We start from the raw sequence: 27,806 nt of genomic DNA, 5'->3' as shown, positions 1-27,806 counted from the left end.
AAGCAGTGGGTTTTGGTCTTGGTCTCTACAAAACGTGCAGAGCATCAAAGGAGAAACAAAGGGCACAGAGGTGCAGCTGAGTTCCTGTCTCTCAGCTGAGTCATGGCAATACAGGCTTAAAATCGCAAATTTAAACTCTTTAACCTGGACTTAAATTAACACATTTCATTTCACATCTACTAAAATTGTGTGCATGCTGGGCTGGAGTTCACCAGTTCATTCATTTGCACGGAACCGCTTGTCTCGCTGACTCTGAAAGTGAAGTCTCTCATCTAATACTGTCCTTTAGACAAAAGCAGACCCGGGAACAGAAGCTTTCCTAATTGTCAGTCCAATGGCTCTCATATTAGACTGTGACCAGAGTTACTTTATAATCCAATACTCAGGATTCCTCTGGGGCTTGGCAGCCGTTCCAGCTCCTCTGGTCTGCTCTGCTCTGCTTGTCTAAAAGATGAGGTGCTGTACAAATTCCCTGTGTTATTGTGAGGAAAAGGGGTGGATTCAGACTAACGCTGTCCTTTGACTAAAGCATTTAGAGCTCACTTCTCGGATTGCTTCAGAGACTTAAACACACAGGCTGTTAAAAGCCCAAGGGACGAGTGTCTCCTACTTATTTCAGACCACTTTAAACACATTTAAATGTTCACAGATGCACTGATGTGCCTTGCAGGATTTTTAAAGCTACCATGGCACCCAAATCCTTTCAAATCTGATTAATAATTACTTGTGCTCCCAGGTAATATATAGGACACTCACCCATCCCCATAATATGGGGTATTCATAAATTTTTGGGCCAATTAATGAAGGTTTGGAACCTGTCAGTCAAGTTTGGAGGGGTGTGGAAACAGATTTAAACAAGCTTCATATTCATTTCTTTGAGTTGCACGTTCGATATTTTTAATTATATCATGTTATTAAAGATGTTTTAATAGACTGTCTGTGTTATTCTTGGCAAGAGATCAAAGCGGGGGTTCTATTGTGAATACAGAGTGTTTCAGTGAGGAGGATGGGGGATGCTGATTTTGCCTCTGTTTACTCAAGAGCTGTTATGCTCTGTACTTTCGGGGTACACAATGAGAACCCCTGAAGGCACTTTCTTCCCAGTGGCAGGCAGGCAGAAAATGACTTCAGATAACCTGGCTGCTGGTATTTAGTTGATGAGAGACATGCCTGCATCTTTGATGTGTTCTTTGCTCAAACCATCTGAAGAAGGTAGGAGGGACTCAGGCAAGCCTGCATAGAAGAAAAAAAAAAAAAAAAAAGAGGTTATCAGGGAGTTAGTGATATCAAGGAAATTCCTGAGACTTCATTCCTACTGCATCTGGAAATGCAATTGTTAAACAACAGTTTAACAGCTGTTAAACAGACCCGTCGGCACGTAGGAGAACTGTGGGATTCCTGGCTGCAACCTGCCCAAAGAAGAATCTTACCACTGTCATAAATGGAAATAAGCCAGTGAGATGCCAGGAGCCCCAGGAGTTCAGGTGTTCTGGCCTGGACAAGGTCATTACACCTTCTTGATCTTTAATACTAGATCACAGGGTCCAAGAGAAAAGGACATTGTCTGGAACTTCCCCAAGGTCTTCTTTAGAAGCTTTGGTACTTCCTTGCAGATAGTAAGTGAGCAATTAGGCAAGAAACTGAGGATGTCCTCCTGACACTTTACTTTTGTGTCACATTTGCCACTCAGCTGTATTGAGTGATGGCACATACAGATCGCCTAACTTGCCCCATTAAATCTGTGACACTTGAGCCACCGCTCTGCGATGTGAAGACAACTCACAACCACTTGATTTACAGCAGATCCTAAACTCTTGAGCTAAAAGCTTCTGTTCTCATCAAAGGCACAGTGAGACATTTCGATGGCTGAAGTTCTTCCCCCTGTGGTCCACACACAGCAGGCAGCAGATCCACTCCAAATACTGCCACTGCTGTCCTCTCCTGCATGCAGGGCGTGGGGCAGGCAGGGGCAGGCGTGTGTGTTCTCATAGAAGGACTGTGCCGCCCATGCCAAGACGGAACCCCCAGCAGCTCAGGTCACCTAGTGAACGGGGCTTGGAACGGGCAGCATTGACAGTGTGTGTCATTCTCTTTCTATCTGGCAGAAAAAGAAACACTTATAGATGTATTTACTAGGTGATGAGCTAGATTGGTATTTTAAAATAAAAAATGGCAAAAAATAACAAAATCAGGAACCTATGGGAAGAATGGAAACTAATAAAAATAACATATTCCTTTCTGCCACTTCCCTATAGAAGCAATTCCTTCATGTCAGCTGTACATAAGTTTGCACAATTAATCCCCAGATTACCTGGACAGCAGAAATCTACTTAAAAGGAGATTCTAGATTAACTCACTCGCTTTGAAACGAAGATGCTTGCAGCCCTTTGGTTACAATGCAATTGTGGAAATGATTAACAATGAGGATTTTCTAACTGTCCATAAGTTCTTTATGTTTATGCATATCTGCCTCGCTTCTCACTCAGGCTGAACCATGCGAGAGCTCCTCTGGCAGATAATGTCTGCTCACATGTAATTGCAGTAGTGCTGCTGTCAGCAAGTATCAGTAAGAAGGAAATCAAAAGTATTAGATATAAAAATTGACACCAGAGACACTTTCTCTATTTTAGTTCCAGAAATACAATAGGTTAAATGACCTGCTGCTGACTAGAGTGGCCTAAATTACATTTCAGCATGTTTGTAGGAGTATATTAGCTCCTGTCTTTCTTCCAGTTTATACCATTTCCAAAGCATCATGGATTCCCAACCAGTACATCCCATCTGGATTCTACCAATGAATTCCCAGGAAAATTGAGAGAAATAACAGTTTACTACCTGCAGTCCCATTCTGCAGTACAAAGTTCACCGCCACAGGACCAGAGTTGTTTGTTTCTTCCCATTCTGACGCACCCAGGCTCCCTGCAGTTCGAGGAGAGAGACCTAAGCCAAGTCCTAATTTCCCCCTCGATACTTGGCTGTACCCGAGGCAGGGCTGTAGATCAGTGCTGCTTTTTGAGATACAGGTACTTCACAGGATGCTTATGGATTAATTAGTTCACTGGGATTTCACAGACATGGACTCTCTACCAGGTGCTGTCACAGACTGCCTACCTTACCTTGGCAAGTCGTGAGAAGGTCACGCGTGCTTCAAGGACTTTGCAAAACTTGTCACACGGCCGAGCTCCAAGCTCCAGCTTCCCATTAGTAATGCAGTGATTGTAACTCCTCCCCTCTTTGAGACACTGTCCTGCCTGTGGAGATACTCAGTTCAGCGGTTAAGGGAAGCCTTCTGGAGTAGCAAGTGTAGAAACAATGTACAGCACCAGGCACTTGCACTCATTTCAGTTGTTTGGGGCTGCTACAATAACGAAATAACTTGAAATCCACAACCACTAGTGGTGCAAATCCAGCAGAACATAGAGGAATGCCTTTTAGGATAGCTGAATTTAGAGATCAATCTGTACATTTTTATTTTGTTCTTATATCATGTCTATGATCACGTATCCGAATATCTTTCAGAGAAGTAGGAAGCCATATGATGTTTACATCCTATCTCATGGACTGTCACTCCTACTTCAAGAGCTAATTCAGAACACACTGAAGTAGATGGAAATGCTATCAGAAGAACAAGCCCGAATGAATACTGGGATCAGTAAACCCCCAATTTTTGCCGCAGCTCTCAATATAAAAGTCCTTTCACAATGCCATCAAACCCAGGCAAGTCAAAGCGTTTTGATGTTTTCCAAGTGCAAACATCACAGTGGAGACCAGGCAGACGAGGTGTCTTTGACTGGTTTCCACCATGCGATACTCCAGGCCTTCTTGCAGTAGGCTGCTTTTAGATCCCCTGTTCAAGTCAGATAAACACAGAGCGTAAGCTGGTGCTGCCCTGAGTGTGTAATGACAGGGATTAGTCACAAGAGGGAGGCTGGCAGGACAGCGCCTTAAGGAAACCTCCAACACAGCTAGTAGCTGGTCCCACCACAAATCAAATAAATTAGCAAGCAGGCTTGTCTGGAAACTTGTCAAGGGGACTCCTGATGTGGACACAAATGAAAGACACACTGTAGTATGGAAGCTCTCTATGTGTGGGATGTGAAAGCAGCTGTAATCAGTGATTTAAGAAGCTGTGGCATTAGCGGAAGACCTCTATGCAGGGAGGTGGGCGCTGGCATGGAGTATGGATGAAGGCTTTTTTTGGAAACAAGAGGGAGAAAGCATAATCCCTAATAGGAAGAGGACTACACTGGGAATGAAGAAGAGGAGTTTTGAGAAAGAGAGAGGAATGACAAAATCAACTTTTGTGTGAAGGAAAGCTTATTTTTATTCACAGCAGGGGGTGTCACCATATGCGCACCTCATGATTGAATTAGTCACCGCTTCTTGGTGGAAAATCGTCAGAGAAATACATCTCCTGAGTGAAAGAAGGCAATACCAATAGGGCTTATCACTGGACAACGTACAACAGTGGAACTGTGGAACTGAATTAGGGAAACTTTATGGGAACAGTGTTCAGAGTTCACTGGTTTAAAACATGAAGGAGATGTAAACTGTCAATGCTGAACCTTACTTACATCAAGTAAAAGCTGGTTTAGTATTACCTTCTGTTTCATGGTAAGCACTGACAACGCTTAACAGTCTCTTAAGTGCAAGCTTTGAAATGACAGGCTCATGGCCGTGTTCTGAACTGAGGAGCCCAGTGGAAATCATCAAAACAAATAGAATGAGCTTTTCTTCCACACAGCTTGTGGTTAAACCAAGGGAATCATCGTGACAGGAGGTTGTTTATGCCAAAAGTTTACATGGCTGCAAAAGGTGATTAGATAAATTCATACTAATCTATTGGGGCTATTAAACAAACAGCTACCTGCTTGTGGCTAAAGAATTGCCTGAATCACCTGCCACATCCGCTTATGTTTGGCCAGTGCTTTGGCAACTGCTGCGGATCATTAGAGATAAGATACTGGCCTGGATGGACCTGTGGCTTGATCCCATTCAGCTGTTCCTGTTTCTCTCAAGCAGGAACCCCACAACTGCACCTCTCACCAGTTTCTGGAAGAAGCCCCTCGCCGACAATAACTTCAATCTCTCTGGAGCAATAATTTCTAGAAAACAAAGTATTGTTTATCCTTAGAAGTAACAATCAGAAAGACTAGAATCACAAAAGGTCTGCACATACCCAGGTCATACTTCATTGTTACCATAAACCTGGAACGACCCCAACACCAAAAGCTTTTCAGTTCTGGAGGCAGGCTTCCACCCACATTCGTCCTGCAGTGTCCCTCTCTTGAACTCAGGGCTTCAGATTGTTACCTACATAAACAGAATTAGTTCTGTGATTTCTGTTTGGGCTCCTGCCAGCCCCAGCATCATCCCAGCCCCAGGTACTAGGCTCAGTTTAGACTAGGATGCTATTTCAGAGACACAGACTGCTATCTTGCTGGTTAAGCATCAAGGAATTATAGCTGTTGTCTGCCTGCCGAGGGGAGGGATCGTCTCTATATACCCCATAGCACACAAAGAACACTGATTCAGTAAAAGGGGAATGCAATATTCAAAAGTTAAAGAAGTATCTTCCCACTCTGCTCAAACCAATTGTATTCACAGTAAAATCTGTTTCCATGCTGGAAGCAATAGATAGTTAAAAAAAAACCACCAAAACCCCAAAACAATTGCAATAAAAAGTTAAAAAATAACTAGTACGTAGTTGAACAAAAGAGAAAAGCAATTTCCAACTTACTTTTAGCTTCACTACTATGTCTGCCTTTGGATTACACCCAAGGACTTCGGCCGCGTAATAGCAGACCCTAATGTTTTCTAGCATCCCTGTTACAGCCATTAATCAATACAGCAAACTTACAGATGGGAAATTTAGAAGCATTGAAATGAGGTGAAACCTCCTTGCTCATCACTTGCAGTGGGGTTTGAGGAGAGCTTTCAAAGAAATTAAATACCAGATAAAACAGATGTCTTCAATGAAAACATGATGTGGGAGCAGTGTACCTCCCCACCTTGCTCCAGCTGTTCCCTTCCCTGCTATCCCAATTGCTTTCCAACTGCCCCCCGCGCCCATCCCAGGAATCTGCAGCAGCGCCTCTGTGCAGGCTGCCCACTAAACTGATGACAATAGAAATGCACTTAAGCATTTTGCTCAGGCAGGACCATGGAATGTGCATTTTTTTTTTTCTCCCAGAATTTGCCCAATTGTTGGTGTTTTGTACAGATGGTTTGCCTTTGAAGGAATGCTTCGTGTGAGACAAGGTTCTGGCAGAAACCTGCCTCATTCCTTGCCAGCTCACCTTCTGGTACGCGTTAATTAGGTTGCTGGGCTGCCACAGCATTAGAAGTCACAGGGCTAAGATGGTCGGCAGCTCCGGCAGCTCTCCATGGAGATTCCTGGCAGCTTGGCTGTGTTCCTCCTCACAGAGAGCTTAGAAGTACTGGCATTTTACTTTAACTTAAAAAATGCAAAAATATTTAAAATAGAATTGTCATTTCCTGTGGATCTGCATGTAGCTAAGAACAGAAGTACTAGCTGACTGGATAGAATTAGCAAAAATAAATGTTGCATGAATAATTTCAAATGCCTCCTAACCCACAGATCTTTAGGTGGTTGAACCTCCCAGGGAAGCCTCTGGAAGCTCAATCACAGGTGCAAAGTTTTAGCCACCACATAGGGTACCGTCCCCTGCTCTGTTGGGTGTGATCCCGATAGTATTTTGGAGATAGATATCGGAAGTTTTAACTGAGCAGAGTATTTCCACTTTTTGGTGCCACTGGGAATGCTGGGGGTGGCAACCATTTCTCACTCTACATGTTACCAAACAGCTTCCCAAACATTAAAGGCAGTGCGGGCTGAAGGACCAGCTGTGAGAAGCACCAGCTACAAAGGCTCATAATTTCAAAGTAGGGAAATATATCTTTGCCACTGATCCACAGTCCTTTCCTTTCTGGCCCTGGCTGAAAAAAACCCCAAACCCTGTATCTGCGTTAAACGCAGCAGCACTTGTACCAGCAAACCTCCTACTAGCCTGGCTCCCCCTGCTCCATTTTCGGGATGGTTTTCTAGGGCTTCATGAACACAGAAGCTTGCTAACGCTGTTCTGAGTACACCTTGATGAGAATTTACGCTGACTGTATTTTCCTAGACAGCAAAACACAGGCAAGACTAGACTACATTCCATCTTTTCAATCAGAAACAAGACAGTATCCATTTTTTTGTGTTACTCAGAAGAGATGACATCATATCCTGGAGGAAAAGCTGTCTTTACTGATTGCTACAGCCTCGCACAAAATCTTAAGCAAGTCTGATCTGGATTCATCCCAGCTGCCTTTGAAACTTAAATCATACTGAGATTTTGGATTTGGTCACCTCAAACACCTTTACAGAGAACAGGAAGGTGTCATCAGAGGGCTGTTCAGAGCTTGAGTGGGCAGAGCCACCCCTTTCCACTGACTCTGGTGTGAACACAGCCCAGAGCTAGCTATTCAAATCAATGTCTATAATTAGGTGGGATAAATCTGTACCCTAATGCCTTTGCATTACTCAGCTATCTTGAAGTAAACTGCACAAACCTCCTGCATTCTGACTTTGAATGTGGAGGACGAGCCATATGTGTGTCTTCCTAGTTGTGCCTGGGCACCTCTGGGGCTGATGAAGGTCTCTCCCAGGGCCTCCTGGAGCTGCCCAGGGTCCTCAGCAGTCACTCCTGATGCTCTGGGGCTGCTCCCGGTGCTCCTCGGCTACTTCCATCGTCTCTGGGGGAATATGTTGTTTACGTGCCAGAAATATCAATCACCATAACCTTTGTATTAAGCTGACTACCAGAGGCTATCTGATCTGCAGCAGTTTTCACAGGGCTATTCTTCTCTTGCCCACCTCTTCACCTGACCCAGTCACAGAAGCAGTTGGATTATCGTTGCCCATGTTATGATGGTATGTACGTAGAGAAGCCATAAAGTACCTCTGTCTTATAAGAACGCCAGAATGACACAGAGTGCTGGCCCGATGTGCTCTGTTTGTGTTTGTGCCACAACAAGGCAGTAGTTTGAGACTAGCTAGGTTTGGAGAACTCAATTAGGAGTCTCTTTCAAGTCTTAGCTATAGTATGAAACAAGAAGAGGTGCTAAGACTTGTAGACCTTGCTGGCATCCTAATAAATATGTAGAATCATAAAAAGGATCTGCTAAACCAACAATCTAAGTATGCCCAGTAGAAGCCGCAACCAACAGATGAACTGTCTATGCAAGAATGTGCTAACAAAGTTGAATGGTGGAAAGTGAACAGTACAGCAGAACGAGACAGAGAAAAGGTAAGCGAGAGAGATGTTTACCCAGCCTGGGATGCTTGGCTGCCTCACGACAGAGGTGTCACTGAACATAGCACTGAGCCAGCCACACACCTCGAGGCCCTGGATAGGACACCACCTCACCAAACGCTCCCTTGGCAGGACAGGCCCCTTCCCGCAAAGGAGCCGCCACGAAACGGCTCCCCCCGGCCACCCCCGAGCCCCCCACAGTCTCCCCGAGGCAGAGAACAGGACCCCCCCGAGCCCCTCGTAAGCCCTGCCCTGGCCCGGGCCCTTCCCGCCGCCGAGCGCCGTTGCCATAGCAACGGCCGCCCGGCCCCGCCGCCTCCGGCGGCCGCGCGCCAGAAAGTGCTAGAAAGGCACCGCAGCCCGCGCCTGCGCAGACCGGCTCCCTGCCCCCACAGCCGTGCCGCCGCAGCGCCCTGGGGCCAACGGAGGGCGGGGGAATGGGGTGGCGGCAGGGACGGGCGAGGAAGGCCCGCCCGGAGGAGCGGAGGCAAGAGACGGGGGGCTCGGGACCGGCGGTGGAAACGGCCCGGCCGGGTTTCCCCGGAAACCGCCCTCCCCCTCTCCCGCAGTAAGGAGGAGCCGCCGCCTACGCTGCGCAAAATGCGCACATGGCTTCGGGAATAGGCGGCTGCGCGAGCCACCGCCCAGCGCCTGCTGCGGAGTCATTGCGACGGTTACCAGGACACTTCGTTCTCACCCAATCGAATGACGTTAGCTCATCCCTGAGGCCGGCAGCCAATCATGCCCGACATCAATCATTCAATTAAGCCAATCGGGAGTGGTCTGAGGGAGTAGGGCGGGCATTCGTGGGCCCCGGTTGCCTAACAGTAAAATCAACAGACAGATAGGCGGAGCAAAGAGGAGCCATTGATTTGAATGACAGCACTGTAGCCAACCACATTGCCTTATTTGTGGAGCCTCGTTATGACTAGCCAATAGCTGCTGTGGATGGCCGCCTGGGCGGGCAAAAGAAGGCTGCGCGCGCATTCCGCTGCTATATAAGCCTTGGCGGTTGCCTCACAGGTTCAGTGTCGGTTGGGGAAAGAGTGGCGTGGGCTGGGAGTGAGCTGTGCTGCCGCCATCATGAGGGAGATCGTGCACCTGCAGGCCGGGCAGTGCGGCAACCAGATTGGGGCCAAGGTCTGGGCGGTGGGCAGGGGGCGGCGGGAGGGGAATGGGCGATGGGTGGGAGGAGGAGGGGGGGGCATGCCCGGCCCGGCCCGGCCCGGCCCAGCCGCCCCTGACGCGATTTTCTCCGGCAGTTCTGGGAGGTGATCAGCGACGAGCATGGCATCGACCCAACCGGGACCTACCACGGAGACAGCGACCTGCAGCTGGAGCGCATTAACGTCTACTACAACGAGGCCACAGGTAGGGCCCGCCGCGCCGTCCGCCCCCTCCCCGCGCCGCCCCCGCCGCCGTCGCAGCCTCTCCCTGTTTTGCAGGTGGCAAGTACGTGCCCCGCGCCGTCCTGGTGGACCTGGAGCCCGGCACCATGGACTCGGTGCGCTCCGGGCCCTTCGGCCAGATATTCAGGCCAGACAACTTCGTGTTCGGTGAGTGCGCCGGGAGCGGGGGAGGGACCTGCCGTGTAACAGGCTCGGGGTGGGGTGGGCAGGGCAGGGCAGGGCCGGGCCGCTGCACTGCGGGCTGCACCGCCGCACATGCTCCGGAGGCGAGCGTGGCCCCGGGAGGGGGGTTAATCCCGGCGCTTCATGACGGGCATGAAATAGCGGGGATCTGCGGACGGGGAACGATGGCAGCCGCTGGGAGAGCGGGTCTGAGAAATCACAAGAGGTCGTTGCTCTTCCGATTCTCATTACCTCCTCCATAATACCAAGAGAAATTACATGGCTGCTGTGTCACTGATAATGAGTGTTTTCCGTGTATTTGCCGAGCCGTGTCAGAGGTGCTTGGTGAAACCATGGCTCTGTGCTCGATAAAATGAAAGCTTTTGTGGGATTTCTCTGCAGCCTGATGCTCCTAAGCTTTGCTTGCAAGCAATAAGCAGGAAGCAGCAACCGTAATCTAACACGAAAATGGCTCTCTTCCAGGTCAGAGCGGAGCAGGAAACAACTGGGCAAAGGGCCATTATACGGAAGGTGCTGAATTAGTTGATTCCGTGTTAGATGTTGTAAGAAAGGAGGCAGAAAGCTGTGATTGTCTCCAGGGCTTTCAGCTTACTCACTCTCTTGGTGGTGGTACAGGCTCTGGCATGGGTACCCTCCTCATCAGCAAAATTCGTGAAGAGTACCCAGACCGAATTATGAATACTTTCAGTGTTGTACCCTCCCCTAAAGTATCAGATACTGTAGTAGAGCCCTACAATGCCACACTCTCTGTGCATCAGCTTGTGGAGAACACAGATGAAACATACTGTATTGATAACGAAGCCCTCTACGACATATGCTTCAGAACACTGAAGTTAACTACTCCAACGTACGGTGATCTGAACCATTTAGTGTCAGCAACCATGAGCGGTGTTACCACCTGCCTGCGATTCCCAGGCCAGCTTAATGCTGACCTGCGGAAGCTGGCAGTGAACATGGTTCCCTTTCCCCGTTTGCACTTTTTCATGCCTGGTTTTGCCCCGCTCACAAGCCGTGGGAGCCAGCAGTACCGTGCTTTAACTGTGCCAGAGCTAACACAGCAGATGTTCGATGCAAAGAACATGATGGCTGCGTGTGACCCACGTCATGGCCGCTATCTTACTGTAGCTGCTGTATTTAGAGGCCGTATGTCAATGAAAGAGGTCGATGAGCAAATGCTGAATGTTCAGAACAAAAATAGCAGCTATTTTGTTGAATGGATTCCTAATAACGTTAAAACAGCGGTCTGTGACATTCCACCTCGTGGCCTGAAAATGTCTGCCACCTTCATTGGTAACAGCACAGCCATCCAGGAGCTGTTCAAACGCATTTCTGAGCAGTTCACAGCCATGTTCCGCCGAAAGGCTTTCCTGCACTGGTACACTGGCGAGGGCATGGATGAGATGGAGTTCACAGAGGCTGAGAGCAACATGAATGACCTGGTGTCTGAGTATCAGCAGTACCAGGATGCTACAGCTGAGGAGGAGGGGGAGTTTGAGGAGGAGGCTGAGGAAGAGGCAGAGTAAAAGCTATGCAGATGAACACCTGTAAATTTTGTTTAAAGCTGTATGAACTCTTTCATTCAAAACTTCTCTGTCTGTGTTGTGTTCCTCTTCCTGTCTCAAAATCACTTCAAATGCTGTACAGGCACCATTAAAGCATTTTTCACAGTGCACAAGCTCGTCTCCTTTGTTCCTTTTGGTAAGCTTTTCGGGTGCTGTTTCCAAAAGTGAGCGCGTAGGTGGGTCGGAGTTCTGGAAAAGAAAAATACACACTTGGCATGAGCCCTGCCACCTTCCCCAAGGCAGCCACGCTTCCCTCCCTGCCTTCTTACAAAGTAACCAACTGTTGCTTGTGTCACTGGACACGGTGACAGTCCTACTTGCTCCTGGTGGTGTGGTAATTGAAGAAATACTCTGTTATGGCTTTGTAATGGCGGGTGTTGGCAGGAGGGGAGGGTGGAATTCAGCTCCAAAGCTGCAGCTAAATTTAGGTACCTGCATGTGGCCTCCGGTTACAGGCCCAGCTCTGGGGGGCTGAGCGGCTCTCCTGGCCAGGGTGATGTGTAGGTGTCTGAGCAATAGCGTGTCCCAGCAGCCTGGGCCACTGCAGCCACGCAAACCCAGCGGGTAGCCCTGGCCTGTCACAGGAGCCTTGGGGACAGCTGTGATGGCAAGTGACACTGAAGGGCTCCTGTATACATAGCCTTGCAGCAGTCACTTTTTTAAAATCAGTTTGTAGCAGTTTTAAGTCAAAATCAATCACGAGTTACTGCAATTTCTCCACTTCTGAAGTGAGCTGAACACCCGATACCAAATTACACTTTTGTTTCATGAAAACCCTGTATTATTTTTACTGTGGAAACAGTTAACATTGTGTTACCTCAGTGACAAACCTGTCACTGAATAGCTGGACAGGGGCTCCAGGCTCCTTTCCTGCTGGAGAAACTGTTCAGTGTTCTTGATGATACCTGATTTGGTGTTAATTTTTTCTGTCATTTTTAAAAATAAGTTTCTCCTTCCAGAGTCAAATCAGTTGGAGCAGTTAAGATTGCGCTGAATGTGGTGGCTCCTGGGGCGCAAATCAGTCTGTCCACAGGAACAGGTGACAAGTTTCGAACCCACATAGGGGAATGCTTCCATAGGTGAAAGGATGGCAACGGAATTTTAAAGCATGAGGTAACACTTGAAGCAGTTGATTTTTGTCCTTCATTTTAGGGTGGGTTTTTTCTCCCTCCTTTTTACACCGAAGCTGGTGTGTCCCCTGGCCTGCCAGTTGCCGCAGGCAGGACAGCATTGTCCCCCCCCGGCACCTTGTGGGGCAGAGCTATGTTAGCCGCCCTCCCCGAAGGGCTCGGGCTGCTCACTCCACAGGCTTGTGGGGGGAGGACGGGACACGCAGACAAAGTGTTAACACCAGAGTCCAGTTTACCCTGAGGTTCATCACAGCCCTTCCCCAGGGTGCTTGAGCTTGCAGGCTGCAGCCGGGTGGCGTGTGACCAGAGCGGGGACGGGCACCTGCAGCAGCGAGGGCTTTGCCGTGGGACAGCCCAAGCTGCTGGGCAAAGGAAGGGGACAAGTGAGTAGAGTGCAGTGGGGATGGCAGCTGCTGCGCCTGTCATCTGCCCCAGAGCAGGAGCGTGGTGATGGAGGCCGAAACAAACCTATTTTTCTTCATCTTTGACCAGAAGACCTGTTCGGCCTCACCTTTTACCATCAGCACGTGAGACACTTCCATCCTTTCCCTTAGACTGTCCCTCAAGCTCCCGACACCCCGCTGTGTGTTAAACTCGGCTTTCCCATGCCCCCAGTACGAGTCTTGCTGGAACCACATTCACTGCCTCCACTTTCTCCCCTCAACAGACACAATCTCAGCTACTGTCCAACCCTGCCAGGATAGTTATTCCCCCACTCTTTAATTTCTGTCACATTTTGTGTCTTCCACCATTTTCCTCCTCTTTATCGCATTAAGTGCAAGCTGTGAGTTTGGTTCTTTCTAGCTTATCTCCATGCTGTCCCAGTCCATGCTACTGAGCTGTGGACTTGGCTGTGGCCAAAGATACCAATATAAATTGCCGATCTGTTGACATTTTAGCTTAATACTTTCATGTTCTTCATGGGCAGAGCTTCCCCTTAACATACACAAAGTGACTTTCTTCAGCCCTCTCCTTTTAGGCAGCACAGATAACTGACAAGGATGAGGCAGACGCTATGGGGTGGCCGCCACCTGGCTGGATGGCTAATACCATTACCTGTTTTTTTTGTGCTTTCTCAACCCCTCAGCATCATCTACCTTTTGCTTTTTATCAGACTTTTTAGAACAGAATCACTTTCCCGATGAAGGAATTGCAACGCAGCTGTGTAACTGTTACTGACCCCCCCTCTGCTTTAGCAGGGGGTCGGTGGCTGCAAACCAGAGGGACGTTCTACACAAGCCCAGGCTAGAAGATGGGCTGTCCTGCGGGAAGGCAGGGGATGGCACAGCTCCAGCACCTGGGCTCAGACTGGGAAAAATTCGACTATCCGCATGGAACATTTCAGTAACTGTTCACTACCACCACACCACAGCTAATAACAGCACTACTTAGTGACAGTAATTAGTATAAGTGACTCTCATTTTCACTCAGCTGATAAACTTACCTGGTACGAAGCCCGTGTAGGAAGGGATCAGTCCAGCGCTGGTGTAAATCCTGTGGTTAGGCCAGTACGTTTGGGGAAATCTCTTGCCAAAGCTGCAAATTGGGTTTCTCTGCAAAAACTGGAAAACAAACAAAAAAAGTATGGTTCATTTTAAACCATATGGTTGTTACCCAAGTCATGTGCTTTGACTCTGCATTAAAGGCAATATTTAAGCCAATGTAAAGCAACTCTCTTTCCAATTCTGCTTTCTTCTAATTAGGAACTACATTGCCTCTTCCCTTTTTCCACTTGGTAGGTTTTTCTCCCAACGGGTGCTGGTGGCAGCCTCTGCTCGCTCGGACCATGGGGGCACAGAGCAGCTCCTGGCCCGGTGGTGGCAGCGGCATCTCTACAGCCTGGGCTGTGTTCCTGCCTTCCTCACCTCCGGGCATCAGCCGCAAGTCCCAGGCGCCCTGTGCTCCTGCGTGTGATACGCCATGGGCCGGCAGTGTCTGCTGGAGCTGGGTCTGTGCCTCGGCTGTGCTCTGACCCTGCACATCTGTGTTTTGGTTTGACCCCTTCACCTGGTTTTGTTTTTCCATGAGTCCCACTGTGGTGATTAGCCAGTAATTCCCAGGCTCGGAGGAACAGGAAGGCTTAGGGAGCGTTAACTGAAGGGAGAGTGTAAATCTTCTCCTGGATCTGTCCCTGCCCTCCGAGGTCAGACCCAGCGAAGGGGCTGTGCTGGAGGGTGGATATTCCAATTCCCCATGTCTCTGCAGCGACAAAACCCCAAAAGGTCTATGCTAAAGCTGCACCACCCTCCTCGGCGCACACCCTGCTCGGTGGAGAAGGGACGGGGTTCATGGAGCCCAGCAAACCACAGGGACCATCGACCCCTTTTGTGACGGGGGATGGAACAGTGGCTGCAGTCCCTCAAGCGCAGCACTGAAGCGAGAGGATTGCGTTATTTTGCCTGCTGCAGACAGCAAGCAATGAGCCATAGCACGTCCCAGTGCGTAACCTAGGGCAACAGAGATTTAGGGCAGAAGATTAGTGGCTTGAAGTCAGAAGCCATCTTAGATAGAAATGTGGTGTGATATTATTATTTTTTTTTTTTAGCTTATATTCCTCCAGTGCCTGATGTGCCACAGCCAACCCCTGCGAGCCCGGCTTCCGCTGAATCCTGTGATGGAGAAACACCTCCTCCCTCACTGATGTACTGCATGGCAGACATTACTTAAGATGTCAGGGGCAGAAAGGCTTTGCAAACAGCACATTTATGTTCAATAATGCCAGGTTTTTTTGTTCTCTTTGCTTTGTTTCAATTCCTATTAACGGCAGAAGGAAGGATAGGGAAGCCGGCACAGGGAAATACATTTCAGGCAAAGCATCAGGCTGCCGTGAGCACTGTCAGCCCTGCTGCTCTCCCGCTGAGTCATTTCTTCCCAGCTGAGTTTCTCTGAGCTGGGGATCCTCAGTCTTGGACTTTTCTCTACATCAGACCCATACGCTCTGGGATAAAGGCACCGAGTGAATCCCGGTGACCGGAAAGGGCTGGAAATGTTGTACCCTGATTTCACAGGGCTGATCAGCCTTCCCCAATGCCGGACTGGCGAGACAGCTGCATCCCGGGGGTCTCGCTCCATCCTGGCAGCAGGAAGAAACGTGTAGCTTTGAACGCAAACTGTGAACTACTGAGGGAGGGATCTCATTTTCTGGTGTAGGAGGATGATGTGGCACTATATGGGGAGGACCTTACAAGCAAGGGGATGAAATATTCTTTCAGTAGGGATATTTCTGCATCCTTCCCAAAAGGAGGAGAAGAGGATCTAGATCCCTTTAAGACAAATTACATTAGTAAAGGAAAAAAGCCTTATAACCAATTATAAGGGAGAAATATCCACCCAAGCAGCCCGGGAAGCCATCCAGCACTGCCGTCCAGGTAGAGAAGATGTATTGCGCAGGGGAAGTGCAGATAGCTGCTTCCTGTGTTTCTGCACTCAGAGCAACATTTTTAATAGCCACTCTTGAACCAACCCTCAATAGATTTGCTTAATCCTTTTATGAACTCATTTATCCTCCCTTAATGTCCCAAGGAAACAAGTTACAGAATTTAATTGCTCATGATTTTTTCAACATGTTACCTAATAGCATTTTATTTCGCTTGTACTTATAACCCCGGTTCTAATACTGCTACTGTAAATGAAACTGCTTTTGGTGTTGCAGATGAATCAACAGCAACATTATATTCTTGAAATAATATTTGCGGATATAATCTACCTGATGTCGTTCAAATTCGTTCATGGCTTCCTTCACACCCTGGACATAGTTCACGCCATGAATCCAGGTGAGGCGGGGGATGAATCCAGCGTACCCTTTGGATGAAGACAAGAGAGAACATACATATCGTATAAGGATCAACCGGTCTGGAAGAGACTGGGATAAATATAAAACCTTGGCAGAGTACAGGAAGGAAAAATTCATCCATTGAAATTGTAAAATTAACTCTTGCATGTGAAGTACCTTTTCTGAAAGAGTTTTTTTTTTTTTATGATTCCCAAGGAAAACTCAACGGGCTGCTTTGTTGGTCTCCATGAGGTATAGAAGGAACATTTCATTTTCTTATAGTCCTTTCTTTACACCAACAGCTCTGTCGTTCTCTTCCAGTTTCAGGGGCTAACACCTGGGTGCCCAACCTTTCTTCCTCATTTCCTGCCCAGCCAACAAATTTTCACCAATTATAAGACAGAAACTGAATAAAGGCTTGAACCACATAAAATGTAGAGGTACAACCTAAAAGCAGCCAGATCTCCTTTCTCCTTTCTCTTTCCAAAGCAGTGCCTCGGAGAGAGAGAAATTTGTCTTCTGCATCCTAAAACATCGATGCTCTTTCACTCCACCTGAAACATTTTGACGTGCAGCCCCTGTATTCACTGTGGTCGGCTGCAGAGCGAAGCGTCCCTCCCGCTGGCGCCGTACCCTTTAGGGGCCACTTCAGGGCATCCCCTTCCTAGTTCTCCTCCTTGCAGAGGAACGGTCTTCCAGAGCAAGCGGAGAAGTTACAGCGTGTAACTCCTTGTAAGACAGAGTTTTATACATTTATGATGGGGCAATACATCACTGTGTGTTGATTCTCTGCTCCACTCTTGTGAGACCCCACCTGGAGTACTGCATCCAGCTCTGGAGTCCCCAACAAAAGACAGACACGGACTTGCCAGAGCATGTCCAGAGGAGAGCCATGAGGATGATCCGAGGGCTGGAGCACCTCTCCTATGAGGAGAGGCTGAAAGAGTTGGGGCTGTTCAGCCTGGAGAAGAGAAGGCTCCGGGGAAATCTTACTGCAGCCTTATTGCAGTTCCTAAAGGGGGCCTACAGGAGAGCTGGGGAGGGACTTTTTACTCGGGCACATAGCGACAGGACAAGGGGGAATGGATTTAAACTGGAAGAGGGCAGGTTCAGATTGAACATTAGGAAGAAGTTTTCCCCTCTGAGGGTGGTGCGGTACTGGGACAGGTTGCCCAGAGAGGCTGTTGAGGCCCCATCCCTGGAGGTGTTCAGGGCCAGGCTGGACGTGGCCTTGGGTGACCTGGGCTGGTGGGAGGTGTCCCTGCCCAGGGCAGGGGGGTTGGAACTCGATGATCTTCAAGGTCCCTTCCAACCTAAACCATTCTATGATTGTATGATTTGATGATTCAGAAAAGCATCTTATTTCTTGGAGAGAAATAACCACCTCAGCGGTAACAGATACCCATCAAGCTGCTGGCGTTGGTGCAGAGCCCACGACCCAGCTCGCCTCGCTTTCTGCAGCATGTTCTAGCTTGGCCCCACAGCTGTGGGGACCTGAGGTGGCTCCTGCATCCCTTCCACCACGGGCATGTGTCCCTCAGGGTGAGATCCAGGGAGGTGACAGTATCCCAAAGAAATACCCTTGCACGGAGAGGAGCGGGGGCATTTTCCATCCCAAAGTGTTCAAGCGAGCTGGAGCGACTGGCCAACGTCTCTGAGATTTCCCCAGGGGAAGAGGGATGAGGCGATTTCTTCTGAGGTGGACTTGTGCTGCACATGACCTCCCTCTCCTTTACCTGGAATGACTTTCTGTTGGATGACATTTGGTATATCCAGTTTTGGTAACCGATTGTCTTGCTCCACATCTGCGGTTTCAGCCACTCCTGGCAGAGTCACACCTTCCATTTTTACAGGCTCAAAATAAAAGCAGAAATACAATAAAACACCAGTAAAACCCTCTTCTTCCTTTGGCTCCATTGCATAAATCGCTGCCAGAGCCTGGGAATGGCAAATGCCATTTCTGTTTCTTCCTGGCTTTACACTATGAATTTTACACTAAGGCTTTACTCCAAGAATTTCTGGTAAAGTCAAATTATTGGGCGAGCTCTCTGTACGCAGGGGTTTTGCAAAATCCCCAGGGAGAACAAGGGGAGCTTGGGGCGCTGAGCTGCTTCGCAAATCTGCTTCTCAGAGCAAGGAGCAGGAATGCCCCTTCTTGGGATTTATATCCAAGCCAGCTTTTGACTCGATACGTCAAATCTCTAATCTCTGCCTTCAGGGGATTTACAGGGCCCCGGCTGGCTGTGACGCGACAAACGCTGCCTCTGGCTCCAGAAGAAAGAAGGGGCTCAGACACGTCTGTCCTGAGCGGTACTGGCTGTGCCCTGTAAAGCAGCACCCAGATCCATAGGGAAATCCCAGTGCTCATGCTTGAACGAGGGATAACGATGGTGAGAAGTTCAGGTGGGAGTGGTTAAGGGGTCAGAGCCCCAGCACGTAACCAAAGGTGCCGGGAGTGCGCTCCTTTCGGGAGGAGGAGGAGGAGGAAGAGGAGAAGAAGTTGAAGGAGGAGAAGGAGGAGGAGGAGAGTGGCAGCAGCAGGACCGCCAGTTCACCCGAAGGAAACACAGGCCTGGCTGCGTAGCACAGCGTAACACAAGATGTAGTGACTGGGATTGGAAGCTAAAACTCACCCAAATAAGAAGTTAAGCCTTTTTGATTAGGAAAAGTAATTAATGATTACAACAATTTCCTGGAGATGTGGTGGATTTGCCACTGCTAGAAACGTTTGTGTATTTGATATTCCTCTACACAACACTAAACTTTCTGTCCTTGCCATCCACACCTGTACGAAATTCCCTCTTCACACCCATGGACTGAGATCCCCTCTATGCCCACCAGTCCCCAAACCCCCATCCCTCCGCAGCAGCATCCCTTACCATGCATCTTTTCCACCCAAAACCACGTACCGGTTTGCTCCCTGCCAAGGCACCGCTGAACTGGCCAGGTCCGCACCTTTTCCCCTGTCCGCAGGCCGGGGTTAGCTCAGGCAAGTGCCATTCTCGCTCCTCAGACGCAGGATGGCATGAAATCCTCCGTGGGTACCCCTGAGGCAGTCGTGTCCTCGGGACGTACTCGCCAAGGTGGCCTTGGGGTATGGGGTCCATGTGCATCATTGTCAGCTCTTCCTCTGCTGGCCCCGGCGGGGGCAGTTTTGGCCCAAGAAGTGGTTCAGGAGAGCTTGTCGCAGCCCCAGACTTCTCACAGGGAAAGTACCCTGTGGGACAGACACTGAGTTATGGGAAAGGAGTGGCCAAATGAGGATGAAGGATTTCCATCACACTGGACCTCAGCCCCTACGCACTCCTCTGGAGCGAAGGAGAAGGGCCTGGAGGTCACCAGCATCCCTCGGGCTGTGAGCCCATTCTGCCAGTGCCATCAGCCCCATCCCATCAACCAGCCTGTGCAGAAAAACTGCACAAATGTAAGTTCAGTAACTTAAAACTTATTCTAAGCAACGTGTCGGCTGTAAAATACCATCAGGCAAGCTATAAAGACTAAGGGGAAAAAACCCTCCCCATATCCTTTTCTCTACGTGGCTGCATCAGCACACCCCAAAGGCAGACACCACAGCCCCCCGCATCCAACCAGGAATTTGCGCACTGGCTCCGTCGCTGCTCGTCAAGGAAAGGGTCTGCTGTAACACTGGCTGGAAAAGAAATTATCTTACGTCCAGTGTATGCTAAATACGTCTGTTGTGAACCAAGGATGGAGTCCTGCATCTCAAGACTCCGCAGGGAGAGCCGAGCTTGGCAACTTTTGTCTGACTTTCCCTGAAAAACATCCCGTGACGTGGCTCCCCAGGCTGCCCCGGTCCCCCGCGACACCTCCCACCCAGGCGCTGCCTCGTGCTCTGCACCAGCAGTGAGGCCAACATCTCCCTCCTCCGTGGTTACGGAGAACGACCACTCCGATGCCCCACAACAACCTTCTCCTTACTGGAAAACTGTTGCTATGCCAGTCTTAGCTTTTTTAAACAACCCAAATTCGTTCTGGTTTTGTTCAGCCCTCCGGTCATTACTGCCTTCCCCCAACCTCTGTGTCGCAGTGCAAAGCCCCACAGATGAGACACCGTCTTCCAGCGAAGGCTCCATCTGCAGAGAGTGCCGGGGAATGACTACCTGTCCCGGCTCAGACAGCACGGAGCAAAATTCACCCCTTTCTGCAAGAGCATGAAATTTCTGATGGGCATTTAGGTTTGCAGTCTGCTTATAATTGTATTTAAAGTATATATACTGTTTATATCTTTGTAAAATATATATACTCTGTGTAATGGAATTATCAAGTGTTGTCCAGGCTAGCAAGAAAATAGAGATAAATCCTTGATGAAAGGGATTTTTCAATCCAGCGTGCAAATTTTAAAGCAGGTTTGGCTTAATATTTCCTTCATTATTAATGAAAATATTGCATCTGCTTTTTTCTTTTTATCCCACAAACCAAAGGAAAAGAAAAACTGAAGTTATACCCTTGAGAAATCCATATGAGCTCTTTTTTTATGACCCTGAGTTTTGCAAACTTATTGATTCAGAAAGGTTGCAGAGTAAGGCACTAAATTAAAAGCCAGGAGAGCACTGTGCATTTGATTTGAGTAAATATCCATGTGTTTTCAGCCCAGGTTCCTGGGGAGCAGGCACCTGCACGCTTGGCCTCTGCCATAACCCCTTCAATGCCACCCCTGGAGATCCAGCATAACCCTGGGTGATATCCCCAACCAACAGAGCCTGACCACACTTCCAGGAGAAACACAACATGGGATTCAACTGATTGAAAACAGCGACACACTTGGCGCCTGTCAACAAGCCTCTATCAAAAACAGACCTTGAGAAAAAGTCTTCAGACTCAGTTTGCTAAAGGCAACCACAGAGATCCAAAACTGCCATGAGCTCTTTGATCTCCACCATGTAAAATACGCAGAAGGATGCCAGGCAGTACTAATGAAGTTCGCAGCGAAGGGTTTAAGGAATCGCTCACTGACAGCTCGACAACTCTGATGAAGCATTACCAGCACGGCAAGGTTCTGCTCCCTGTGGCCATGTTCTTCAGCATTTCACCAACGAGCAGCAAACGTGAGCTCCCAGCTGCAAACGTTGGCAGGTGACGTAAAGGTTGGTGAGGAGAGCGCAAGAACAAGGACGGGATAATGAGAGAGCACAACTAGGTCAACTAGTTGGTTGGGTCCATCCAAACTACATTTTAGTCCAAGGAAATGCAAATTTAAATGTCCAGGAATGAAGCCTGTAAACACCACTTGTGCAGTGAAGACCTGGATTCTGGAAAACAGGGCTAGGATGAACAGAAAGGCCAAAAGTTTGCAAGAAGCTACACAGCGTGAATTCCCAGCATGAAATAGGAAAGTGTCGCTTTGGTGTGGCTGTCCCCAGAGAAATGAAGACCCAGATCCCGCCCAGGCACGTAACCCCTGCGTTCAGCCAGGGCAGGACTCGCTCCCACTGAACAGAGCGTCCACAACAGCTACGGCTTAGACACGTGATATGGTACATGGCAACGGAGTGTCCAAAGGAGAGGGTTGGTATGGGGTCATGGTGCGGCTGCTGCTGTGGCCTCATTTGAGTCTGTTCAACCAGGACCAGGCACTGTGCCTGGGAAGGCTGGGGCTTGGTAGGAGATTCCTGCAAATTCCCAGTGTTGGGAATCAACATGAGCACGTTGCAGTGTCTGATGGAGGAGATGGGGCCTGCTAGCAGAAATGAGGATGGTGGGAAGGGCAGAAGAGCCCTTCTGCTGAGCTGAGGAAGGAGCAGCAGGACACAAAATGAACCACAAGCTGCGGGTGAGAGCTCTGAGCACAACCAGCTCTGCACCAGGCGGGTCAGCTGGGAAAGGGCTGGAGGGGGCAGAGCTGACCTTCCCCAGAGAGACAGAATTTGCCCTGTGGAATTGTGCTGGTTTTGGCTGGGATAGAGTTGATTTTCTTCACAGTAGTTGGTACGGGGCTGTGTTTTGGATTTGTGCTGGAAACAGCGTTGATAATGTTTTGGTCACTGTTGAGCAGCACTTACAGAGAGTCGAGGCCTTTTCTGCCCCTCACGTCGCCCCACCAGCGAGGGCCGGGGGTGCACCATAAGGTGGGAGGGGACACAGCCGGGACAACCGACCCCAACTGCCCAAAGGGATATTTCAGACCATCCTATAGTGTGTGCTCAGCGATAAAACTGGGGGGGGGAGGGGAGGGGAGGTTGGTGGAGGGGCTGCTGCTCGGGGACTGGCTGGGTGTCTGTCAGTTGGTAGTGAATAACTGTTTTCATTTGCATCGCTTGTCTGTCTTGGGGTTTATTTCATAGAATGGTTTGGGTCAGAAGGGACCTTGAAGATCATCCAGTTCCACCCCCTGCCCTGAGCAAGGACACCTCCCACCAGCCCAGGTTGCTCCAAGCCCCGTCCATTTCTCTCTTTTTGTCATTTTTCTTTTTATTACTATCATTATTATTATATTTCTGTTATTAAACTGCCTTTATCTCAACCCATGAGTTTTCTCACTTTTACCCTTTCAATTGCCTCCCCCGACTCCGCTGGGGGGAGTTGCCAGCCAGGGTTAAACCACAACAGGAATGTGGAGGAATTGAGGACTGAGTCCATAACATCCCATAAAATCATTTATCCTCATCTAAGTGAAGATAACCTGGGAACTAAAACTAAAACTCTCTCAGACACCAACGCGAGGAGCCCCGCGCTCATCAGCGGAGGCTGAGTGCTCCAGCTCCCCATGGGTGCTGCTCTCCGGGTGTCCGCGCTCCTACACCAGAGCTACGGTCACTCTGCAGAAAACGTCCCATTTCACCCCAGGAGCCTCTCGAGGATGGGCACAGACCCCACTGCTCGTGACTGACCCCGTGCTCATTAGCAGAGCCTCTTGTGGCAAAGGGACAAGTCCCCTGCTCACCTGGACGCCCAGGGAGATAATGCTGGACACTGTGCTTCGTCCCGCTGAAGTCCTCAATGAACTTCTGCTTGTGCAGCGGTGCCAGCAAAGGGCGAGGGCTCTTCCTAACCTCAGGGTCTGTCAGCAGCCGGTAAGTGGTTTTGCCAAAGGTCTCTCCAAACTGATAGTTGTACTGAGGGATGAAGCCCTCATAGCTGAGGAGGAAACCAAAAAAGAGCAGTTACTGAGATGGCGCTGGAAGGTGTCCACTGGCAGGATAGCTGTTGTACGCCGGAAGGGCCACGGGTGGGAGCACACGGGGCCGGGAGTACCCGTGCCCAGGGGAGGTGATTGCACAGGGATGTGCCTGGGAGCGCCAACGCCGCCATGCTGCTGGAGCAGCGGCGCGAGGGGAGCACCGAGACAGCGCGGGTGGTTACGCGTGAAGCTCGGCAGGTGTGTGTTTGCACATGCATGTTTTTACACGTAGGCATGAAAACTGGCTCGTAGATTTACAAGTGTGCATACACACAGGCTCATGCTTCGGTTCACATACGACTACGGGACGAGGCCACGGAGCGTGGCTGAAGCAGCACCTGCGGATGGGAAAGCTCGTGGTGGGAGCACAGCGCAGGCCGCGGTCGCTTCGTCAGTGCCGACATCAACAGCCCCCCAGTTAAAATACTATCTCTGGTTAAACATGCCTCCGTTTTAAGTTCTCCGATCCCTCTCTCTGTTCTAAAACACAGGGAGTTACTGGGAATTTCTCAGTGTCCCTTATTCAATATTGAAACTCAAAAAAATCAGAAAGATTGCTTGTTTGTACCCTCCAACCCTCTCTGCTCCGTACCCTTGCAGCGAGGAGCGGGACCGGGCTCACACGGGCGAGCAGGCGGCTGCTCAGCCCCAGTAACAAACATCACTCGATTTTTTTGGGACCTTCTGATGGTGTGTGTAGGGACACGCTGCTTCTCCACCCCCTTGGCCTGGGACAGGCAGTTTGACTTTCTGGCAGCACAGGGCAGGTGCTGGAGTCTGGCTCCACTCCCAGGTCCACCAGTACAGATCAGAAACTTCAGCTATTCCCAGTATTATATTTCCTAATGGTGATGTTATTCCACCGCTGAAGAAGAAAGGTAGAGCTGCCAGTTACAACGCACAGACAGAAATACTCAGTCAATGATCCCACTGCGTATCTGGGGATAAAGCCGGATGATGCATGAGGATCATAAGATGATGAGTAAGTACTTTCCCTTCCAAATACTTTAAACAACAGCGAGTAGAGCCGTGCATTTACGCTTGGCAAGTTTTCCCACTTTGCATGCAGGATCTCTCACCAGCAGCTGCCGGAGGAGCTCGGTGGCTCGTCCCCATTGATTTTCAATGAGTCTTGCAACACAGAGAAGCTACGCCGGGACGATAAAGCTCAGCAAGAGCACAAATGACACAGCCTGAATAATTACAGGATGGCCAGAGGGGTTTTGATCATGAACAAAATAATGGTAGGGCTGAGAAAGGATTCAATTCATAAGCAATTGAAAGCGAGGTAATCCGAGGAGCTCGGGCGAGTCAGTCTGGGTTTATGGAGCAGGGACCTGCCACAGGGCAAGTTACAAGTGCTGCCGGTAAAAGCCGTGGCGCTTGGAGAAGAGACTGGTCTCAGCGGGGCTGTTCCACCTTCTCCTGCTTGGTGTTTTGCTTAAGAAACCAGAGGGATCCCCCGTTTCTGTAGTTCACGCTGAAGCCGCTGATCTCAAACCTCCTTGGTGGGCAGCGAGCAACCTGCTTTCCCAAGGCTGAGCCCCATTTCACTTTTCCTCTTACTCAGCCCTATCTCTTCCATCGCCACTCCCCAGACTGTGTCACCCAAACCTGCTCAGCCTTCCTGAGCGCCAGGGAAAGCCTTGGCCCCGGGCTCAGCTCCGTGCCCTTCCCAGCTCCGCCAAGCCAGGATGGGGCAGGCAGGGCTGTGCCTGGGGTTCACGGATTTACCCCTTCTCTGTGTGCTAAGTCCTTCCCAAACCATCCCACACAACAGGTTTGGCTTCCCAATGCTCTTGAGCACCGCGGTGGCGTTTTCAAAGTCCTGGCCCTGACCATTGCCCGACCCGAGTGACGGCGACCAGTTGTGATGCCCTCACTGTGTTCGCGGGTTCACCGGCACGGCACACTGGACAGCTGTGACATGGCATCTTCCTCCTCCTGCCGGCACCGCAGCTCCGGGTGCTCTGTCTGCCGGCAGACAGAACCTGGGCTCCGGTGATGCCCTTCGGGCAGCTCTTCCTCGCGCTCAGCCACCCAAACCAGATGCAAAGCAGCCCCCTCACCACCCACAGGGGCTTCCTCGGGGGCTTGGGGTGATGCTACGAGCCTGCAGGGCCCTGCAAAATGCAGCAGCAGGATTTGGTTCCTCCTCCTCCTGCCTTCAGTGGCCAAAGCACCACCACGGAGAGGAGCAGCCCCAGCGGCTGTGTTGGTATTAGGGCTTGAAGCTGGTTCTGGGTGAAGTTTTCTGCAGGCAGGAGCGAGCAAGGGAAGGTTTTGAGGCTTCTGGAAGTGCAAGCCCAGCCACAGCTTTCTCCCTGTTACTTGTCTTTCCCAAGCCGCCGTCAGTGCACAGCTTTGACAGGGTGACAGCGTGCACGGAGTAACACATCACATCGTTCAGACAACCACAGCGATGTAAAAACGTGTTAAGAACCCCCAACCCCAGAGCTTATGTAAGTTTGGAAGATGCAGAAATCAGTAATGGAAAAATCCTGCACGCTGCTCTAATGGGAAAGGACAGACATGATCGTCACCGCAGGAGGATCGTTAAGGAAGGAAGCACGCTCCACCCTTCACCTGCAGTGGCAGATCTGCCTGCCCAGACCTGTGCTGCACCCACGGCCATGCTGCTCCTGCAAACCTCCCTGTGCTGAGGTTTGCAGCCCGGTCTGTCACCAGCCCCTCCGCCCTGGGAGATCGTCCTGATGCCTTTTGGAGTTTGCCTCAGACTGGACAAATCCAAGTGATTTGGTACAAATAGGAGCTTGTTTCCCCTTGGTGGCCATCCAGCCCTTCCCAGCCCATTGACACGTCTCATGGACCATGTCTCCCAGCACATGTCACCAGGACAACCCCCGCACAACTCCTCTACTTCACCACAAAGCCTATCCACTTATTTCTGCCCCTCGTGTCTTACCTTTTAACCAATAACTCCTTACCTCTTTCCAAGCCTTTAGAGGAGGATGTTGGAAAAAAAAAAAACACTTTGGAAAAAAAAATTAAAATGTAACTACATATCACCTCGATCACCAGCACCCACAGAGCCACTGACTTCTTCAAAGAGCTGGGGCCCAGGAGGCAGCACTGCGCTCCAAGCTGTTTGACAAGAACGTACCATGTGTAGGCAACTATTTATTCAAAGGAGATCTTCAAACATCCTCAATGCAAAAGTTATGGCAGTTTGGAAGCCAAACCCCGCACAGCAGCCCTGGGAACATTTGGCAGCTTAAATAAAAAAAAAGGGGGGGGGGGGGGGGGGGGGGGGGGGGGGAGAAAAAGTTTGACTTTACCCTCAATGCACAAGGGCATGGTCTTTAATTATACCCTGTTACAAGGTGGTGCTTCTTGTCCTGGAGCCCCATCTCCTTCAGAGCACTGTTACATGGAATATTTAATAGCGTCTTTAAGAAAACCCAAAAATATCATGAATCATAAATACTACACGCTCCCAACCGGAGCTATTTGCATTGGAAATGAACAGACGTTTTGGATGAACTTCAGAACTTACCCAGGGACATAGTAGGGATCGGGCGGGAAGAGGCTATTCTCCTTCGGGGCTGCCATGGCAATGCGGCAGCGCTTGGTGGAAGGCGTGGGAGGAAGGAGATGCAGTTCGATGCAGTTGCCCAGGAAACCTCTGTGATGCTGCTGGGAGCGATGTCAGTACCCGACAGCACTTCCAGCTGCAGAACACAGCTTGTCAGGTTTTTCTGGACTCGTCTTTTTTTCCCCCACCTGGAAATTTTGGATGAGCGCAGAGATTTTATAGCATTTGTCAGGTTTCCTGAAGGCTCGTAGCCCTTGGGACAGTCGCCCCAGATGTTCCTCGTAAGCGGCCTCAGCACAAATACACATTCACAGTGCAGTTCACATTCACACGCACAACTGGGGAGAGCCTGGCTTTGCGTGCCCCTGTCGCTGGTGCCACATGCGCACGGCCAGGACAGCACTGTCTGCACACACCGGCCCATGTGAACACCTTTCTGTTGAGGAAACCTCAAGGCAGAGGTTCACGGATTCACTGTGCTGAGGTGGAAGGCTCAGCCCTCCTCTCCCTGCTCCTCGTTGCCCCCCCAGTCTGTTTGGGGATGCGATCCTTCACTGCCTTGCTTCATGCAGGATAAATGCTGTTCCCATTCCCAAAATTGTATGGTCATGGTGTCTCATGTGTGGTGGGTCTCACCCTGCCCCAGCTGAAGGCAATCCCAGAACATGAGTCTCCTGTTTACTGAACAGCCACAGTGGCCAGTATGTCCTCAGGTCAAAGACCACTGCATCTGTCAGC

At 49.9% G+C, this 27,806-nt stretch overlaps 2 protein-coding genes across 2 annotated transcripts; one reads left to right on the top strand and one right to left on the bottom strand.

Moving 5' to 3' along the window:
* Positions 1 to 9,353: 9,353 nt before the first annotated feature.
* Positions 9,354 to 11,585, top strand: TUBB4B (tubulin beta 4B class IVb). Its single transcript, XM_082492744.1, has 4 exons — positions 9,354 to 9,458; positions 9,581 to 9,689; positions 9,764 to 9,874; positions 10,373 to 11,585. Exons 1-4 carry the CDS (start codon positions 9,402 to 9,404, stop codon positions 11,431 to 11,433), a joined length of 1,338 nt encoding a protein of 445 aa, XP_082348870.1. The 5' UTR covers positions 9,354 to 9,401; the 3' UTR covers positions 11,434 to 11,585.
* CIMIP2A (ciliary microtubule inner protein 2A) lies at positions 11,552 to 27,085 on the bottom strand (the record flags this gene model as incomplete). The annotated part of the gene is made up of 7 exons (XM_082492546.1): positions 11,552 to 11,661; positions 14,047 to 14,164; positions 16,309 to 16,403; positions 18,111 to 18,197; positions 23,276 to 23,469; positions 24,592 to 24,660; positions 27,030 to 27,085. 7 exons carry the CDS (start codon positions 27,083 to 27,085, stop codon positions 11,573 to 11,575), a joined length of 708 nt encoding a protein of 235 aa, XP_082348672.1. The 3' UTR covers positions 11,552 to 11,572.
* Positions 27,086 to 27,806: the final 721 nt, after the last annotated feature.

Source organism: Vanellus vanellus (assembly GCF_965231255.1).
Source record: "Vanellus vanellus genome assembly, chromosome: 18".
NCBI classification, from domain to species: Eukaryota; Metazoa; Chordata; class Aves; order Charadriiformes; family Charadriidae; genus Vanellus; species Vanellus vanellus.
The sequence above is the reverse complement of the archived record's forward strand: the minus strand, read 5'-3'. Positions and strand labels throughout refer to the sequence as shown.